The sequence below is a fragment of the Ahaetulla prasina genome, chromosome 14 (genome assembly GCF_028640845.1).
Source record: "Ahaetulla prasina isolate Xishuangbanna chromosome 14, ASM2864084v1, whole genome shotgun sequence".
In the NCBI taxonomy this organism is placed as follows: Eukaryota; Metazoa; Chordata; class Lepidosauria; order Squamata; family Colubridae; genus Ahaetulla; species Ahaetulla prasina.
This window is the reverse complement of record NC_080552.1, coordinates 10,360,314-10,381,505: the sequence shown is the minus strand read 5'-3', so window position 1 is coordinate 10,381,505 and position 21,192 is coordinate 10,360,314. Positions and strand designations below refer to the sequence as shown.

Genomic DNA, 21,192 nt, shown 5'->3' with positions numbered 1-21,192 from the left:
TTGCCAATGTCAGGTTGCTCTTGGCTAGCAACCGTCTCCTCAAACGGATGTCTCTGACCCCCGTATAAGTTGTTCCAGCAGCTCTTCGTCCAGATCGCGGTACTGCAATGCTTGGAGGCTTGTCTCAGGGCTGCCATGTAGTCGCTGATAGACTCGCCTTCTTGTTGCCTCGCTCCCCAAACTCGTACTGGCCGAACGACGGACGGGCTGGTGCGTAGTGATTCTTCAGGAGGGTCTGAAGGGTCTGCCACGATACGGAGTGTATGTGTTGGTCTGCTAGGCTTCTGACAGCGATGACTGCGGACCCACAGTGGCTTATGAAGTAAGCCCGTTTGCGGTTGTCGGAGACTCCCTGTAGCTCGTTTGCCTCCAGGAAACTTTCGAACCGGGTCATATATATTCCCCATGTCTCCTGGGCAGGGTCAAACGGAGTGGGTGGCGTGTAGCCGGTCATCGCTGCATTCGCTATCACCTTGCTGGGTTTGATTCTCGTAGTGAGTTCAGCTCTGTTCTGGTGCTCTGCCTCGAAATCCCACCTTCGTCGCCAATGTTAAGTTTGGGTATTGACGAGGCAGGAGACCAGGTTAGTGACAACAGCTCTTTAATATAGTGTGACCCAGCAAAACTTCTGGAGAAAAACCTCTCCTTATATACACTTCAGCCAGAGGCTGCATCCAATCAGAAGCGAGATACTTCCCGCCTAAAACTCCCGCCAAAACTTACAGTAATACATTACAGTATCCTTCCCCTGCCACGCCCACCAAGCCATGTCATGCCCACAAGCCACACCCACTAAGCCATACCACACCCACCAAGCCACACCCACAGAACCAGTAGTAAAAAAAAATTGAATCCCACCACTGGAAGATTCCCCAGCAGCCAGTCAGAACTGAAGAAGCTTCTTGGATGAGAAGCGAAATGTCTTCAAAGAAAAACAAAGGAAGTCCAGTTGCCTCTTGAAAAACACACCTTTGGGACAACCATGACCTGCCTGACTGAGAACCTCCATAGCCATGTACTTATCTGTTTGTTATCCCAGTTCTGCATCCCATTATGGAAAACAGCTGTGGCCTCTGTAATCCTCATGCAAACTATTTTCCCAAAGCCCAAATTTATCCACGCTAAAGAATAGGCACAATATTTACAGATACGTCTTAATTTACAACCGTTTGTTTAGTGAAGTTACAACGGCGCTGAAAAAAGAGACTTGTGACTGTTTTTCGCCCTTATGACCATTGTAGCATCCCCATGATCACGTGATCAAAATTCAGCCGCTTGGCAACCAACTTGTATTTATGACAGTTGTCGTGTCATAATTTTTGCGACCTTCTGACAAGCAAAGTCCAATGGGGAAAGCCGGATTGACTTAACAACCAGGATACTAACTTAACAACTGCAGTGATTCGCTTAACAACTCGAGCAAGGAAGGTCGTAAAATGGGGGCAAAACTCACTTAATAGCTTTCTCGCTTAGCATTGGAATCTTTGGGCCCAATTTGTTCTGTCTCCTTCCCCACTTCAGACCCATGAGCTGGCCTTCAGCCAGTGGATTCACAGCTCTTATCAGTCCTGGCAAAGAAATCGCAGCTGTTTGCCAAAGTTCAAACAAACGATTCAGAGTAAGACTTTCAGCTCTCTTTGAAACAATTCAGCTAATTTTTGCTTCCCGTGGAATGAGAGCAGTCCCAAAGCTCCTTATATATCCTGTGGGGTGGGGCTTCTGCCCCACCCTTTCCTTTGATGATGCCGCCTCTCTAATCTTCTGAAGCGCGGGTCGATCCAAGTTTGATTGTTATTATTGTCAGCTGGGTCTGAAGGCATAGCCGGGGGAAAGGAGGAATTAGGGGATGACGGCCTCATTACGTCCTCCGATTGGTCTGGTTCTGGCTCCTGGAGCCGGGCCAAAGGAATCAGTGCTCCCGAGGTAAGCCTGACTGGCCCTTCCTCCTCACTTTCGGAGTCACTTTCAGGCATGGGGCCAGGTTCGGGGGCTGGAGTCACAACACAATTGTTGTTGTAAGTTGAGAACTACCTGTATACAGCATTCCAGCAAATTCAGGGGCTGCTTGATTGACAACCATAACGGAGTCTATCCATTACGGTCACAAGTCGTGGCGATCGTAAAATGAGTCACCAAAGGACTGGCCCCATTTTTAGGACCCGTTTTTGCAGCCGTTGTTAAGTGGATGCTGTAGTTTGCTACGGGTTGTCGAAAACCGGAAGCAAATGCTGTTTTTTGGGGGGGGCAAAATACTGTCAACATGGAATGAGATGCTGCAAATGGTTTAAAAAGTAAACCGGTTGCTAAGCATCCAATATATGGTCATGTGATTGGGAAGGCCAGGAATTGGAACTTCAGAACCTCTATATCTTCCACTGTCTTTTCTCTCTTTTGGGATTGTTCCTCATAAAACTGCGAACTAGAAGTCCGCCCTCCAGTCAACTAACAAGATCTCAACAACTCTTGGTTTTGAAGCTTGACTCAGGAGTATGTACCTTCAGAGGTTGAAGGGAATCTGGCCAGTGGCCACTCAAAATCAAGGAAGACCCAAACATTTTGGTGTAATTCAATTCATTGAGTGCTTGGTTGCTCATCCATTGTGGTATACAATGGGACAAAGAGCCATGATCTCATAGTCCAAAGGAGATCAAACTGAACACCCCATTAAAAAAACAAAAAAAACATTGAGGGTAGAGGGTGGAGTGATGGTTAATGTACAGGGATTATTGAAGATGTATAAATATAATTAATGTAGGGTCGGGTCTGCCCAGCTACCATTTTAGAACGGTGGGGAGGAAGAAAAGAGGAGAGAGTAGGAGGTAGGAAAGAGGAGAAGAGGGGGAGAAGAGGGAGAAGAGGAAGGAAGAGGGGTAGAAGAGGGAGAAGGAAGGTATAGGGTGGAGGGAGGAGAGGATGTAGATAAGAGAAGGGGAGGAAGGTCTGGAAAGTAGAAGAAGGTAGAAGAGGGAAGAGAGTTAAAAGGAGGGGGTGGTGACTGGGCAAGCCTGACTAATTGTATATGACTGTACATTGGATGAGTTGTTGGATATGAATATAAAAATAAAACTTTTTTATAAAAAACAACAACAACAACAACAACAGGAGAGCCTATTTATTATCCACACTACAGGCCTTCTGAAGAATTCATTTACATAAGCACATACAGCGTCAGAGGTGGGCTGCTGGGGGTTTGCAAGAACCTTTAGATAAGAGTCTGTGCAGTTGAGAGAACCCCCAAATCCCACTCTTGGCTGGCCCTGCCCACCCTACCCCTCCCCTCCCAGGAGAACCCACGCAGCCCATTTTGGATGCATGTAAGTGTAGGGCGCGTGCGGAGGCTTGGGGAGGGCAAAAAATGGGCCTACCGGAAAATCAGGAAGGCCCATCTCCAGCCTCAAGAGGGCCTACAGAGCCTGGGGAGGCCGTTTTTGCCCTCTTGGCAGCTCAAGGAAAGCCTCCGGAGCCCGGGGAGGGCAAAAACACCCCACACCCTGTCGTGATGCAGGAGAGCGACTAGGCCATGCCCACCATGGCCATGCCTACCGAACAACCGGGCAAAGAATCCCTTGCTAGAATTTTTGAAGCCCACCCCTGTACAGCATTAATAAGTCACTATGTCCCAATGGAATGGTAGAACATCCGAGTGGTAGAACATCCAGGAATTGTGGATCCCCTACATGATAGCTTGCCAAAGCTTGCTCATGTTGGGAACATCCTCCCTCCTTCTGGAAAGAGGCCCAAATTCTTCTCAGAAAAGACCAGGTCTAAACCTCTGCTCTTCTATAGCCACATCTAGAGTACCAAACAAGCCACTTCCCAATCAAATCTGAGAGCAGGTACTTTTTAATCATCCCTGCGATTAAGCCAAAAAAAAAAATTATTGGAATCAGATTTTTATCTGCATTCAGAAGGTTCTCTTAAAAGAACCATCAAACTGAAACCAGAAGTTTTCCTTTTAGTTTTTTTTGTTATTTGCATTTATATCCCGCCCTTCTCCGAAGACTCAGGGCGTCTTACACTATGTCAAGCAATAGTCTTCATCCATTTGTATATTATATACAAAGTCAACTTATTGCCCCCAACAATCTGGGTCCTCATTTTACCTACCTTATAAAGGATGGAAGGCTGAGTCAACCTTGGGCCTGGTGGGACTTGAACCTGCAGTAATTGCAAGCAGCTGTGTTAATAACAGACTGTCTTAGCAGTCTGAGCCACCAGAGGCCCTTTCTCTGAGGTTTGACGGAGAAAGAGAAAGCAAAGTTGGAACTCAGCCACTAAATATGTCGACAGCAACGAGAAATCTTCTTTGCACAAAGATGGAAAGTCAAACACACTAACCAGCCCCATCAAACAGTTTTCCAGCCTCTTCTTGAAAACCTCCGGTGATGAAGCACTCCAGGAGACAAGCTATTCTATTGATTAATTGTCCTCACTAACCGGAAATTTCTTCTTAGTTCTAGGTGGGATCTCTCTTTAATGATATTCCACCCATTACGCCCAGTGGTGGGATTCAACCAGTTCGCACCACTTCGGGAGAACCGGTTGTTAACTTTCTGAGCAGTTTGGCAAACTGGTTGTTGGAAAAAATCATTAGGGCAGAGAACCGGTTATTAAATTACTTGAATCCCACCACTGATTACGTCTTCTCCTAAGCTCAGGGGCTTTAATCTCCTCTTCTCTGTGATTTCCTCTCAAATACCGGAAGACAGCTATCATGGGATTTGCAACATTGCAGCAGCCCTTCAGAGTTTGCTAAATCCAGTTCCCACCAGTTCTGGGCAGCCTAGTCAACAGTGAATCTGCTGACTTCTGCATCATCTAGATCAGGGGTCTCCAACCTTGACAACTTTAAGCCTGGAGGACTTCAACTCCCAGAATTCCCCAGCCGGGATTGCAGGCTGGAGAATTCTGGGAATTGAATTCCACTCAGCTTCAAGTTGCCCAGGCTGAGAAACACTGCCCTAAACACGAACTAAGAAAAGCATTTTTTGAATTAAAAAAAAAGATGTATTAGTTGGATGGATTGCAAGGGAAAAGGTCTTAAGTACAAAATCTAGGAAATGGAATGTGGTTCTTCTTGGGCTCTGGCTTATCAAGAAATACATATTTCTTGCAATACTTATCAAGAAATACATATTTCTTGCAATACTTATCAAGAAATACATATTTCTTGCAATACTTATCAAGAAATACATATTTCTTGCAATACTTATCAAGAAATACATATTTCTTGCAATACTTATCAAGAAATACATATTTCTTGCAATACTTATCAAGAAATACATATTTCTTGCAATACTTATCAAGAAATACATATTTCTTGCAATACTTATCAAGAAATACATATTTCTTGCAATACTTATCAAGAAATACATATTTCTTGCAATACTTATCAAGAAATACATATTTCTTGCAATACTTATCAAGAAATACATATTTCTTGCAATACTTATCAAGAAATACATATTTCTTGCAATACTTATCAAGAAATACATATTTCTTGCAATACTTATCAAGAAATACATATTTCTTGCAATACTTATCAAGAAATACATATTTCTTGCAATACTTATCAAGAAATACATATTTCTTGCAATACTTATCAAGAAATACATATTTCTTGCAATACTTATCAAGAAACAGATATTAAGATGGTATGGAAGAATTATGGGAAGATTTAGAACTGAAGGATGATAGAAGTTAGGTGTCGGTAAAATTAAAAATGAAAATGAAATGCAATTATTAGGAATAATATTGTTATGTTCATTTGTATTGAAATGTATGATACCCAGATATCTAACCTTTCATGCAATGAGATGCATAAAAATAAATAATAATAAAAAAACTTTTTAAAAAAGAGAAATACCCAAGGACACTTCCTTCTGGATGAGCTTCTTTCTAACTCTCTTTTCTTTAAGAGGCCGGGAGCAGGTGCCTCCCTGTTTTTTTAATCCTTGTTTTGGAAATATACGGCTCGCCAAATTTATGTCTCTTTAATGATATTCCACCCATGACTTCTTGTCCTACCCTCAGGTGCTTTGGAGAATAAATTAACCTCCTCTTCTCTGTTCCCTTCACACATATGTGCTAGTCATTCCTGACTCTAGGGGGCGGTGCTCATCTCCATTTCAAAGCCAAAGAGCCAGCGCTGTCCGAAGACGTCTCCATGGTCATGTGGCCAGCATGACTCAACGCCAAAGGCGCACAGAACGCTGTTACCTTCCCACCAAAGGTGGTCCCTATTTTTTCTACTTGCCTTTTTTACGTGCTTTCGAACTGCTAGGTTGGCAGAAGCTGGGACAAGGAACAGGAGCTCACCCCATTACGCGGCACTGGGGATTCAAACCACCAGACTACGGATTTTTCGGTCTACCAGCTCAGCATCTTAGCCACTGAACCACTGCATCCCTTATTCTCCTCTATGACTCCCCCTCAAATACTGGAAGACAGCTATCATGGGATTTGCAACATTGCAGCAGCCCTTCAGATTTTGCTAAATCCAGTTCCCACCAGTTCTGGAGAACCAGTAGTAAAAATGCAAAAAAAAAAAAAAGGCAGAGCATTGGCTTAGGGTGCAAAAAAAGACAAGGGATCGAAGAGTACAGGTTGCGCTTCGTAAGTTAAATGGAACAACTTGTCAAGTCTTCAAAACCAGTGTTTCTCAACCTGGGCCACTTGAAGCCAGGTAGACTTCAACTTCCAGAATTCCCCAGCCGGGATTGCAGGCTGGAGAATTCTGGGAATTGAATTCCACTCAGCTTCAAGTTGCCCAGGCTGAGAAACACTGCCCTAAACACGAACTAAGAAAAGCATTTTTTTGAATTAAAAAAAAAAAAGATGTATTAGTTGGATGGATTGCAAGGGAAAAGGTCTTAAGTACAAAATCTAGGAAATGGAATGTGTTTCTTCTTGAGCTCTGTCTTATCAAGAAATACATATTTCTTGCAATACTTATCAAGAAACAGATATTAAAATGGTACGGAAGAATTATGGGAAGATTTAGAACTGAAGGATGATAGAAGTTAGGTGTCGGTAAAATTAAAAATGAAAATGAAATGCAATTATTAGGAATAATATTGTCATGTTCATTTGAATTGAAATATATGATACCTAGATATCTAACCTTTCATGCAATGAGATGTATAAAAATAAATAATAATAAAAAAACTTTTTAAAAAAGAGAAATACCCAAGGACACTTCCTTCTGGATGAGCTTCTTTCTAACTCTCTTTTCTTTAAGAGGCCGGGAGCAGGTGGCTCCCTGTTTTTAGAAGATATGTCCATGGATCAAAGGTGAGTTTCAGCAAGTTCTGACCAGTTCTGGAGAACCAGTAGCGGAAATTTTAAGTAGTTCGGAGAACCGGTAGTAAAAATTGTGACTGGCGCCGCCCCCATCTATTCTTTGCCTCCTAATTCCCGGTGGATCAGGAGGAAATGGGGATTTTGCAGGCACCTTCCCTTGGAATGGGGATGGAATGGAGATTTTACAGTATCCTTCCCCTGGCGTAGAGTGGGAATGGAGATTTTACAATATCCTTCCCCTGCCACACCCACCAAGCCATGCCACGCCCATCAAGCCACACCCACAGAACCAGTAGTAAAAAAAATTGAAACCCACCACCGCCATGGATCCTTGTTGGGTTCAACTTTGCAAATATCCATCCCTTGGGTTCCTCCTTGGTGCTCTTTAAGCTTAATGAAGGACCCCCACAGATCAACCCTGAGCTACATGTATTCTCTTCTAATGGCACATCGATTACCAGGGTCAGAGGATATCATGACCCAACCGATATGACTCTCTCCTTTCAGCAGACAGCTGGTGATGGGGTTGCCCATGCTGGAGTAGCTAATATCTTGATTTTCAGGGGGTGGGGTGGATTTGCAACACGAAGCAGCCCTTCAGGTTTTGCTGAATCTAGTTCCCACCAGCCCTGCCAACAGCGAAGCCTGCTGTCTTCAGCATCATCTAGAAAGCCACCTGTGGCTGCTCTCTTCTAAAACTGAGGATGGGCAAAGAGACGAGGAGTCTATGGAGATGCTCCACCTCGTCCAGGTCACGGTTGTCCCAAAGGTGCTGTTCTTCAAGAGGCAACTGGGCTTTCTGGTTTTTCTTTGAAGACGTTTCGCCTCTCATCCAAGAGGAGCTTCTTCAGCTCCTCTCCTTCAGAGCTGAAGAAGCTTCTGGGATGAGAAGCGAAACGACTTCACAGAAAAACCAGAAAGCCCAGTTGCCACTTGAAAAAGCAGCTTTGGGACAAACTGGTTAGGACAGTGATGGCTAACCTTTTTGCTGCCGCGTGCCAAAAGCATGGAGAGTGCGGGGGGGGGGCACGTGCGCACATGCCCACACCCATAATTCAATGTGCCCCTCTCCCCCGCACATGCGTGCACAACCCCCCCGTGCTCCCCCTGCTTTTGGCACGCAATGGCACAGTGGGCCCATTTTTCGCTCTCCTCAGGCTCTAGAGACTTTCTTGGAGCCTGGGGAGGGTGAAAATGGCCTTCTCCCACCCTGGAGGCCCTCCGGAGGCGTGAAATGGCCCATTTCCCGTCTTCTGGTGGGTCTGGAAGGCTTGAAAATCAGCAGGCCACTGCGCTCATGCACACTGGAGCTGAGTTAGGGCAACGCTTGCGTGCCCACAGATATGGCTTCACATGCCGCCTGTGGCACGTGTGCCATAGGTTCGCCATCCCAGGGTTAGGAGTTCTTCCTGGCTAGTTTGTGCAAGAAAAGACCTTGATAAAAATGATCGCCTTCCTCGCACTGCAGTGGTGTGGCTGTCCACCCAGGTCCCCCTTTCTTAATCTTTGTTTTGGAAATAGACGGTTCTCCAAATTTAAACACAGAGAAATGGGAACGCCTCTGCATCAGCTGGTGGCCTCCGATGCTCTGAATATCAACACCCATCATCTCCAGCCAGCAGCATCAAGGAAGATGGGGCAGATCAATAGCCTGATTTTTATTTTTATTTTTTTTGGGGGGGGGAAGGCACCTCCCGGATTCCACCCTAGTTTTCCAAGTCTACATGGGCTGCTGTCTTTTTAATTTCGGGCGCATCAAGACAAGTTCTTTCGTTGGAGAAGGAGAAACTCCAGGGAAAAGATTGAGGCTCATGCCAAAAACAGAGAGAAGAGGATGAGAAAGAGAGAAGGAGGGAGGGAGGGTGATGGAACCACACCCAGAGAGATTAAATTCTGGAATGTGCCAAGTGCAGAGGGAACTATGCCGCAGAGGAAAATTAAAGCTTGAAATCCGATGCTCATTTCTCTTAGGTGGCCGGTCTCTAGGGACCGTAGGAGAATTCACTTCCACATAAACCACTCCTAACTCAAGTTGCCCCAAAGAAAACTTAGAAAAAGTTTTCTAAGGACTGAAATTTCAGGGCTCAGTTCGGGGACATCCCAAATAGCCATCAAAATAAACCTCGAGCACGTAAAGTCTAGGTTCGCTCCTTTTGTAAACCACGGTTTGCTTAATCATCATTTCTTGAGTAAGGCCCCATTGGTAGGTTTCACCTTACAGCACTAAGCCACCAACAACAATATCCAAGCACCCCAGAAATATGCTATAGGTGCAACTGAGGGTTGGTTGGTTAAACCTTGGTTGGTTTAACTGTAGTTTATTGATAGGCCCAACTGGCTGGGCTCGCGTCGCCCTTGAAGTCAGAAGTCCTGCTTTACACCTGACCATGACTCCATTCGAACAACCCAATAACAAGAACGTCTGGCAAATCCAGTTATTTTCATGCCATCAACATGAAAGCTGGTCATCAGAATCAACCAACAGATAGGATCCGGAGATCATTTCAACACACTCAACACTTCAATCAGCCAATCCTTCTTCTTTAAATGACTCAATCCCACATTTGTACAAGCCAAGCCTTTTAACACAGTTAAACCAGACAGAAGGAGAATTTTCATTTAGTCCTTTGCCAAAAATGTCCTTTTTCGAAATGCCTAAAAAGTCAAAAGTCAAAACCACAGGACAGGAGAGCCCGAAAGCAAATAGCAACCGAGCCTGATAGAACATGTGCAGAGAGCTTTTTTTTTTGGCTTATCCTTCCTTCGCTTTGTCCCATTAGGCGCAACTGCCCCGCAGAGTAGGACGGTTCTAGAGCGCGGGAATAAAGTCGCCTTGAAGTTTGAGTCCAACTTCGCCCCGTTTAAAAAGAAGGGAAAAGAAAATTGGGGAGGGGGCGCGTCTCTTTTCCCCCCCCACCAGCTTGCTCCCGTCTCATTAGCTCCAACCAAAGACCGAAAGATATTGGAAAGCGCCCTTTTCTGCCGACCTCCCAAGCGAGCAGGGGACCCCAAAGCCCGCGGGATTGCGCGCATCTCCCACCCACCCACCAACTCAGAGATAGACCCCCTCCTCACCTCTTCTTCTGCACCGTGGGGCTGTATTTGCCTCGGTTCCTTTTCTTGAAAAGCGAATGCATGGTGGCGCTTCTTCGCAAACGAGCCGGCAAGCTGCAAAAATGACAAAAGTGACCGGCGGGGCTAGTTCTGTTTGAGGTTTGCCCGGGACTTGGGTTGCCGGAGGAGCGGATTGAAGGGGAGGATGTGGGGGGGGAAAAGAGGGGGTGTGGTGGGTGGGCTTGTCTTGCGGCCAAGTCCGGCCGGGCGACGGGAGGCGCGGTGCAGAGGACGCGCAAGCGAGCTCCGGTCCGCCTTGGCTGGCACTGCGCGAGCAGCCGAGGTGCGCTGCGCCCAGGCCAAGCCGCTGGCAGGTCCCACCCAGAAGAGGTGGCGCTTACCTAAGTTTCCCTGTTTCGCCTCGCCTGGGCTCCGCGGGGAAAACAGCAGCTCCGGCGCGTTACTAAGGCATTGGCCGTTCCTGGCGGGGCTTCCCACGGCCACCGGTGCCACCCGGGCACGTGGGCAGGGGAGGGGAGGCGGAGGGAGGGTCAAGAGCCAACTTTGGGATGGGTGGGTGGGGGAGAAAACTCTGCCAAGGCAGCCTTTGCCTCTGCCCTTACCCCTAAACCCCCCCCCCCACCTTCCCTAACTTCGAGAGGCGAAAAAACAACCCAACTAATTTTTCCCTTTTCCTTCTTCTGATCGGTTGGCAACTTACCTACAACTTCTTTGCCAAGTTTTGAGCCTGGTCCCTTTGGGAGTTAAGAAGGACGACCGAGTTAGTAGGTGGGAGCTAAGAGTTGGAAGGGACCTGGGAGGTTCATCTAGTCCAACCCACTTGCTCCCGCAGGTGACCTGCACTAGGGAGTCGAACCGCCGACCCTTTCTGATCGACAAGCTCAGGGTCTTTAGCCGCTGAGCCACCTGGTCAGGCACCTAGTCCAGCCCCCCCCCTTCCCCGCCTGTCCAAGCAGGAGACCCTGCTGACAAATGTCTGTCAAGAGAATGTCAGTTATACGGGTCCGCTTTGTTTCTGGTGGGAGAACATAGAATCTAAGGTTGGAAGGTAGCCCTGAGGTTTCAAACACATTCACGTATCCATGCTGATTTTAAATATATATATATATATTAAATTAGAATAGGGTTTTTTCTTGACTTTGCTTTCCAACCCCCACCCCCCTGCTCAAGCAGGCGACCCTGTACCATTTCAGACAAATGACTGTCAAGAGATTTGTATTCATTTTCTTCCTACATGTCCATGTTCCTATCTATACCTGCTATCTTGTACATGTTTGATAAACTAATAAATAAATTAAGATATAAGTAAGTAAGTAAGTTAAGTATAAAATAAATAAATAAATAAATAAATAAATAAATAAATAAATAAATAAATAAATAAATAAATAAATAAATAAATAAATATTGTACTGGCAGTTCTGTTTCTGGTGGTAGAACATAGAATCATAGGGTTGGAAGGGAGCCCCAGAGGTCTTCTAGTCCAGCCCCACCCCCTTGCTCAAGCAGGAGACCCTATCCAATTCTGGAGAAACAGCTGTCAAGAGAACACCAGATTATACCGGTAGCCTTGTTTCTGGTCATCGAACATAGACTCATAGGGCTGAAAGGGACCCTTGAGGTCTTCTAGTCCAACTCAAGGCAGGAGACGTTTTATACTACCTTGGTCAAATGGTTGTCCGGTCTCTTCTTGAAAACCTCTAGCAATAGTAGCATCTACAATTCCAGGAGACAAACTGTTCCATTAATTCATTGTTCTCACTGTCAGGAAATTTCTCCTTTGCTTTTTGGTTGGATCTTTTTACTTTTCTCCTTTTAGTGACAACGGCTACTAGACTTCCTTAGTTATAAAGGACATTTCTTTGTTTCCAAAGGGTGTCCTTTGGATTTATTGAGGTTCCAAAACTTTCCTCCTTTGTTTGGGCTATTCAAACGGTACCTACAAGTGCACAGTTTTTCACATTCAAGCGAAAAGCATGGACGTTGAGTTGTCTGTTTTTTCCAAACACATTCACGTATCCATGCTGATTTTAAATATATATATATATTAAATTAGAATAGGGGTTTTTCTTGACTTTGGTTTGCATTTTCCTTTGTGAAGCAAACATAAATGATTTAAAAAAAAAAAAAATCTTTATGGATCTCTTTCAGATTGGCCTCTTTCGTAGGTTTCTCCTTTATTTTTTCCCCAAGAAAATACAGTCAGTTTTTTTATACACCCGAGAACTAAATTTTACTCCACTGTGCTATGTTAAAAAAAGGAAACAAAACGGAGAGGTTGGTGGCTTTGTTCTCAGTTGTGTGGTTGACTCACGATTTGTGAAGAAACCACAAATAGCTGAGTTGGCCACGTATTACAAAATCCAGTGGTGGGTCCTACAAGACACACAACCCAACTCTAACACACCACAAAGTTTACAATGCCATGTGTAATTCTGGCCTTTGCCATACAGGTACTGGAGTAGTCCTTAACTTACATCGATTCATTTAGTGAACGTTCAATGTTCAAAGACCAGCAAACATCTGCCTTTCACAGGTCCCTTGAGAAGGACATGATAAGAGGACCAAAATGCCAGAGGCAGTCTAAACATCTGGCAGTTGCTGTCAACCATAATTTATTTACATTTCTATTTCCAAAAATTAAAATAAACAATACAGAAAAAAACCCACAATGCACAAAAGCAAAAAATATAAAACAAACAAAGAAACACATCAAAATTACAATATTCATAACAGTTTTTTCTACATCGGTATCTCTATCCTATTTAACTTCTATATACAGATTCTACTTCTAAGTATCTCTGTCTTAAACTTACATTCTTGTTTAAATTATCTTTTTTTCCCCATATACTTTATTGAACTTTTATTACATTAAAAACATAAAAAATTATCGCGCTTAACAGCTATTTGTGGTGTTTTTCTTAAAACAATACTCCGTGCATTATTTACAAAAATTAAATTCTGTATATTTACATTCTTGTTTTACCTTTTGCTTATACTTAATAATTAATTATTTTTAATCTGTCTCCGTTCTATCCATTTATACCACCGTTCCCATACATTATAGAATATCGATGCCTCTTTATCTTTTAAGCCTTGTTTAAATTATTCTATTATTCTATCTTTTAAGCCTTGTTTAAATTATCTATTCAGAATTCAATCTCATAGCAAAAATCTCCCTCAAGTTTTATGTTTACTCTCCAGTCAGGAATACCATCTATTCCATATTCAATAGTACTCGGTATCTTCCCTCTCCTTCATTTCCATAGATAATCTGTCTATTTCTGCCCATTCATAGATTTTTTATTTTAATTTGGTCCGATGGGATATCTGGATGTTTTCAATTCTGTGCTATCACAATTCTACTTGCCATCAATATGTGTAATATGATTAATTGTATATTTTTTCCCATTTTCCCTTCCAGAATGCCCAACAGAAATAGTTCCGGTTTTCTTTCTATCTTCTGCCCTGTTATTTCATTCAGCCATTTTTTTAACCTTCCCCCAAAATCTTAGGGAAGGTCCACCACATGTGAGAGAACGTTCTTTGTTTGTGACCACATCTTCAACAATTTGGAAGGATGTTTCCTGTTTGGAAACATCCTGGCCAGTCTTGCTGGTGGCAAATGCCATCTGTAAAACAAGACCAGCAAACCTCTGCCTTTCACAAGTGCCTTGAGAAGAACATGATAGGAGGACAAAAATGCCAGATGCAGTCTAAACCAGCAGTCACCAACTGGTCATCCGTGGACCACTGGTGGTCTGTGAGAAAATTTTGGTGGTCCCCAGAAAAATTATTTGCATTTTTTATATTGCACTAAATCAGGGGTCCCCAAACTATGGCCCCTGGGCCAGATACGTGCAATGAATGTTTGTGTTGCTGCAGAGAGTCTCCCCCTTCGGAGTCTTTGTGTGTGGGTCGGAGGGGGGCAGAAATTCCAACTTGGGGTCTTCTTCAGCCTCCTGGTGAGGGACTTTGGGCGAATGCTGGAGGAAGCACCGCTGGTGGCAAAGAGATGGAGGGCCTCGTTCCAGTGGGACTGCATTCATGGCCTGGAACTGGCTGACCATCTCAGCCTGCTGAGCCTCCAGGCACTAGTATCTGTCCTTGCACTCCCACAGGTCTTCTCTCTGCTTGGAAAGCCTATGCTCCTAGTCTTCAATGAGGTGCTTCTGCTGAGCTTCCTTCTCAGTTAGATCCAATTTGAACGGAGCTGTTTTGCCAACTCTTTCTCGTGGTGGCTGCTTGGCTCCAACAACAACAACAACAACATCGAGTAGACCGCAGCAACCGAGTTACAGGACCACTTAGCCACGCCCGCCCAGCCAGTCATTAGGCAGATCATATTAGTGGTCCACGGGATTTAAAATTATGAATTTAGTGGTCCCTGAGGTCAGAAAGGTTGAAGACTCCTGGTCTAAACATCTGGCAGACTGCTGTCAACCATAATTTATTTACATTTCACAGACAAAAGCCAGGAAAAGCTCCAGGCCCAGACAAGATAACTCCTTCTTGCTTAAAAGTCTGTGCTGACCAATTGGCCCCCATCTTCACCCATATTTTCAATAAATCACTAGAGATGTGTTATGTTCCTTCTTGCTTCAAACACTCTACCATCATCCCAGTGCCGAAGAAGCCCACCATCAAGGAACTGAATGACTACAGACCAGTTGCTTTAACATCTGTAGTCATGAAAACCTTTGAAAGGCTAGTGCTTTCCTACCTGAAAACCATCACGGATCCGCTGTTAGACCCCTTGCAATTTGCATACCGAGCAAATAGATCAACAGATGATGCTGTTAATATGGCTCTGCACTACATCCTACAACATCTTGAGTCTCCAAAGACCTATGCAAGGGTCCTTTTTGTAGACTTTAGTTCAGCATTCAATACCATCATTCCAGACATTCTTCTAACTAAGCTAAACCAGCTACAGGTACCGGAACAAGCTTGTAAGTGGATCACAAGCTTCCTAACAAACAGGAAGCAGCAGGTGAAGCTAAGCAAGATCACATCAAATACCTGTACAATTAGCACAGGGCCCCCCCAAGGCTGTGTGCTCTCCCCACTTCTCTCTGTATACCAATGACTGCATCTCCAATGATCCATCTGTTAAGCTACTGAAGTTCGCAGATGACACAACAGTGATTGGTCTCATTCGAGACAATGACGAATCCGCATATAGACGAGAGGTCGAACGACTAGCCTTGTGGTGCAACCAAAACAATCTGGAACTGAACACACTCAAAACCGTAGAAATGGTGGTAGACTTTAGGAGAACCCTTCCATACTTCCACCTCTCACAATACTTGACAACACAGTATCAACAGTAGAAACCTTCAAATTTCTGGGTTCTATCATATTGCAAGATCTCAAATGGACAGCTAACATCAAAAACATCATTAAAAAAGGACAACAAAGAATGTTCTTTCTGCGCCAACTCAGTAAGCTCAAACTGCCCAAGGAGCTGCTGATCCAATTCTACAGAGGAATTATTGAGTCTGTCATTTGCACCTCTATAACTGTCTGGTTCGGTTCTGCAACCCAACAAGAAAAACACAGACTTCAGAGGATAATTAGAACTGTAGAAAAAATAATTGCTACCAACCTGCCTTCCATTGAGGACCTGTATACTGTACGAATCAAGAAGAGGGCCGTGAAAATATTTGCAGATCCCTCGCATCCTGGACATAAACTGTTTCAACTCCTACCCTCAAAACGACGCTATAGAGCACTGCACACCAGAACAACTAGACACAAGAACAGTTTTTCCCCGAAGGCCATCACTCTGCTAAACAAATAATTCCCTCAACACTGTCAGACTATTTACTGAATCTGCACTACTATTAATCATTTCATAGTTCCCATCACCAATCTCTTTCCACTTATGACTGTATGACTGTAACTTTGTTGCTGGCAATCCTTATGATTTATATTGATATATTGACCATCAATTGTGTTGTAACTGTTGTATCTTGATGAACGTATCTTTTCTTTTATGTACACTGAGAGCAGATGCACCAAGACAAATTCCTTGTGTGTCCAATCACACTTGGCCAATAAAATTCTATAAAAAAATTCTATTCTATGCCGCCCGATTCCCAGTGACTTTTTTTTTTGGCTTTCTGATGGAGATCCCTGCAGGACAGGTAGCCCTCGACTTACAACGGTTCATTTAGTGACCATTCAAAGTTACGACGGCACTGAGAAGCGCGGCGTAGGACCGTTTTTTCACACTTATGACCCCCACGGTCACGTGATCCCCTTTTGCCACCTGTGGACGAGCCAAGTCAAGGGGGAATTTGGATTCACTTAATAACCGGGTTACGAACTTATCAGCTGTAGCGATTCATTTAACAACGGTGGCAGGGAAGGTCGTAAAACGGGGCAAAGCTCCCTCAACAAATGCTTCACTTAGCAATTGAAATTTCTGGGCTCAACTGTGGCCGTAAGTCAAGGACCGGCTGTGTTTTGTTTCCCATCTTTGCTTATCCACAACGAGCTGGCAGGGCAGGTGTACGTTTCAAAGCTCCATCTGAATAAACTGGTTTGGGGAGGTTGTTGCTTGGCTTGCTGTAAGGGGTGTAACGCCAGCCTCGATGGAGGAGCGATGCCTGTCTCTGCCCCACAAGTCTCCCCTCGAGAAGTGAAGCACTAATGGGGACAGGAAATGACCAATATTTGGCTTTTTCTGAGGTAGAAAAGGAAAGGTTCCAGATGGTTGACATTATGACATGAAACCATGACCGAAAGGAAGTCCAATTTTGTAAACCTGGCCATAAATAGGTGTGCATGCTTCAAACCAGATATTCAGGATACACAGACACACACCCAAATGCACATTCTGAAACATTCAGACTTAAACATTGCTGTGTGCCCTTCCTTCCTCCCTTCCTTCCTTCCTTCCTTCCTTCCTTCCTTCCTTCCTTCCTTCCTTCCTTCCTTCCTTCCTTTTCTTCCTTCATTTGTTCGTTCGTTCCTTTTCTATTTCCTCGCTCCCTCCCTCCCTTCCTCCCTCCTTATCTTCCTTCCTTCCTTTAATTCCTTCCTTCCTTCCTTTTCTTCCTTCATTCGTTCATTCCTTTTCTATTTCATCGCTCCCTCCCTCCCTTTCTCTCTCCCTTCCTTCCTCCCTATCTTCCTTCCTTCCTTTAATTCCTTCCTTCCTTCTTTTTCTTTCTTCCTTCGTTCGTTCATTCCTTCCTTCTTTTCTATTCCTGTCCTCCCTCCTCCTCCCTATCTTCCTTCCTTTAATTCCTTCCTTCCTTCTTTTTCTTCCTTCATTCCTTCCTTCCCTCCTCCCTTCCTTTTTTATTTCCTCCCTCGCTCCCTTCTTTTTCTATTTCCTTCCTCCTTCCCTCCCTCCCTTCCTCCCTCCTCCCTCCTCCTCCCTATCTTCCTTCCTTTAATTCCTTCCTTCCTTCTTTTCTTCCTTCGTTCCTTCCTTCCTCCTCCTTCCTTTTTATTTCCTCCTCCTCGCTCCCTCCCTCCTTTCTCTCTCCTTCCTTCCTCCTTCCTCCTCCCTCCTCCTTCCTCTCTCCCTATCTTCCTTTTCTTCCTTCCTTTTCCATTTCCTTCCTCCTTCCCCCCCTCCCTCCCTCCCTTCCTTCATTTTATGTGCCCCCACCTCATGTAAGAGGTGGCTCTGGGCAGCAGATCAATTCCTATGCAGTGGTCAAAATAGGCATTGGTCTATTAGGTATCTTATTTTGGGAAAGAAAGAAAAGAAGGAAGGAAGGAAGGAAGGAAGGAAGGAAGGAAGGAAGGAAGGAAGGAAAGAGAAAGAAAGAAAGAAAGAAAGAAAGAAAGAAAGAAAGAAAGAAAGATTATAGTAACAGGTTGACTCAAAGCTTGATCTATGTATGTTTTCTTAAATCTCAAATACTGTATATATTTTGTAGAATTTTGAGAGAAGAAGGAAAATGACAGGAATTGCCAAGTTCACATGTCTCAATTAAAAATGCTTTTATTGGAAGAATGGATGGAAGGAAGGAAAAAAGAAAGAAAGAAAGAAGGAAAGAAAGAGCGAGAGCGAGAGCGAGAGAGAGAGAGAGAGAGAGAAAGAAAGAAAGAAATGTAGCAAAACAACAACAGTTACATATCAAAAGCTTCTTCAATATATATATATGTATATTAAAAATACAACATCAGTAATGAATGTGCATATTTCATGGCAATCATCCATATGTAATCTACATTTGTAGGCCACTCATTCCTAAATTACAGGTGACATCAGCTCTTCAATCCACTGAGTAATTTGACTGTAAATTTGTCTTGCCAGTGTTGATGGATTAGTCTCTTAGTAATAAGAGTATTCTTATTCTTAATAATAAGAATGGCATGAAGTATCCAGCCATCATGTCCCATGCAAAAAAATTGTCTGTGGAAAAAAATAATAATATCTGATAAGCATATCACACTCAAATTAATCTATGTAATTACTTCTATCCCATACAGAGTAATTTTAGGGCCTTACCAAAACAGTTTGAAGGAAGCACAATTCCCATTGCATTAAATCCACATTTAGAATAGAAGAGAATAACAGAGTTGGAAGGGACCTCGGAGATCTTCTAGTCCAACCCCCTGCTTAGAGAGGAAACCCTATACCAAGGGGTGAAATCCAGCAGGTTCTGACAGGTTCTGGAGAACGGGTAGTAGAAATTTTGAGCAGTTCGGAGAACCTGTAGCGGAAATTTTGAGTAGTTCGGAGAACCGGCAAATACCATCTCTGGCTGGTCCCAGAGTGGGGTGGGAATGGAAATTTTGCAGTATCCTTCCCCTGCCACACCCACCAAGCTATGCCCACCAAGCCACACCACGCCCACCAAGCCACGCCCACAGAGCCAGTAGTAAAAAAAATTGGATTTCACCACTGCCTATACCACTTCAGACAAATACACTGAATAGAATAGAATAGAATAGAATAGAATAGAATAGAATAGAATAGAATAGAATAGAATAGAATAGAATAACAGAGTTGGAAGGGACCTTGGAGGCCTTCTAGTCCAACCCCCTGCTTAGGCAGGAAACCCTACACCACTTCAGACAAATGGGCATCCAACCTCTTCTTAAAAACTTCCAGTGTTGGAGCATTCACAACTTCTGGAGGCAAGTGGTTCCACTGATTCATTGTTCTAACATTTGATACAATGGGCCATCTAATTATGAATGAAAAGGAAGGAGGTAGGGATGTCTCATTGGGGATTGGGGGGGGCGTGTTTATGAAAAATAAGAAGCAAGCATTGAATGGTGGGGACCACGAAGATGCATGTGCTTCTTCACATAATTTGCAAACTTTCAACATGTTGGAGAATGGGTGTCGGACAGAGATTGGAGGAACTAGAGGGAGGAGTCAAGTGGGGAATTAGCTTGGAATCTTTATGTCAGCACAAGAAGGCATGGCTCCCCTCCCCCTCCTTGAATGCCATTGAACCCTGTCTAGTCTAGTGCAGGTGGCCTGTTGCCAGTCTGGAAAGATTCTTGTAAAGTGAGGGAAAGGGAAAGGTTCCCCTCGCACATATGTGCTAGTCGTTCCCGACTCTAGGGGGCAGTGCTCATCTCCGTTTCAAAGCCGAAGAGCCAGCGCTGTCCGAAGACGTCTCCGTGGTCATGTGGCTGGCATGACTCAACGCCAAAGGCGCACAGAACTCTGTTACCTTCCCACCAAAGGTGGTCCCTATTTTTCTACTTGCGTTTTTTACATGCTTTCAAACTGCTAGGTTGGCAGAAGCTGGGACAAGTAATGGGAGCTCACCCCATTATGTGGCACTAGGGATTCGAACCGCTGAACTGCCAACCTTTCGATCAGCAAGCTCAGCGTCTTACCCATTAAGCCACCACGTCTTCTATTCTTGTAAAGTGGGCACAAGCAATAATATAGCTACCATTGAACTCTTCACCCATAGATTCGGTTGTTTGCGCCTAACATTGGACCGTGATTATCCTGAGTCAGCTTTCACAGCTGAGTAGATATTTGTACTATACACTCTACCTCTGTTTTCATTACCTCTACCAGCATTGAACTGTCACCTAACTCTTCAATAACTCTATAATAATAATTCCTCATTCTGGTTCTGATTCATTTCCTGGTAAAACCCTGCTCCTGCTTTTGAAAGTACTTTGCTTTTCCAAGAAAGATGCTTTTGGTTGACACAGGTAGTCCTTGAGTTATGACCACAGTTGGGACTAGAATGTCCATTACTAAACAAGGCAGTCCATTCAGTGAGTTGTGTCCTATTTTTACGGCCTGTTTTGCCATATCTGTTAAGTGTATCACGCAGTTGTTAAGTGAAACCAGCTTCTCCCCCACCCTCCCCCCACCCCCGATTGACTGCTTGTTGGGAAGGGCACAAATGGCCCTCACATGGCCCTGGGATTGCGCAACCATTTCGGTCCCTTGGGGATGCTACAATTGGCCATAAGTGTGAGGACTGATCGTAAGCCACTTTCTTCAGTGGCATGCTAACTTTGAACGGTTGCTAATCAAATGATTATAAGTGGAGGGTTACCTGTACAAAGTAAAGGTAAAGGTTCCCCTCGCACATATGTGCTGGTTGTTCCCGACTCTAGGTGGCGGTGCTCATCTCCGTTTCAAAGCCGAAGAGCCAGCGCTGTCCAAAGACGTCTCCGTGGTCATGTGGCCGGCATGACTCAACGCCAAAGGCATTACCTGGAACGCTGTTACCTTCCCACCAAAGGTGGTCTCTATTTTTCTACTTTCAGTTTTTACCTGCTTTCAAACTGCTAGGTTGGCAGAAGCTGGGACAAGTAATGGGAGCTCACCCCATTATGTGGCACTATTGATTTGAACCGCTGAAC

General features: G+C 44.3%; 1 protein-coding gene across 1 annotated transcript in view; it reads right to left on the bottom strand.

The window, feature by feature from the left end:
• The window catches only part of PPL (periplakin), a 108,297-nt gene extending 97,671 nt beyond the window's left edge, over positions 1 to 10,626 (bottom strand). Inside the window, exon 1 of the mRNA XM_058156996.1 lies at positions 10,378 to 10,626. Within this exon, the coding sequence (XP_058012979.1) occupies positions 10,378 to 10,439 (62 nt within the window). The 5' untranslated portion in view covers positions 10,440 to 10,626. The remainder of the gene's footprint in view (positions 1 to 10,377) is intronic.
• Positions 10,627 to 21,192: the final 10,566 nt, after the last annotated feature.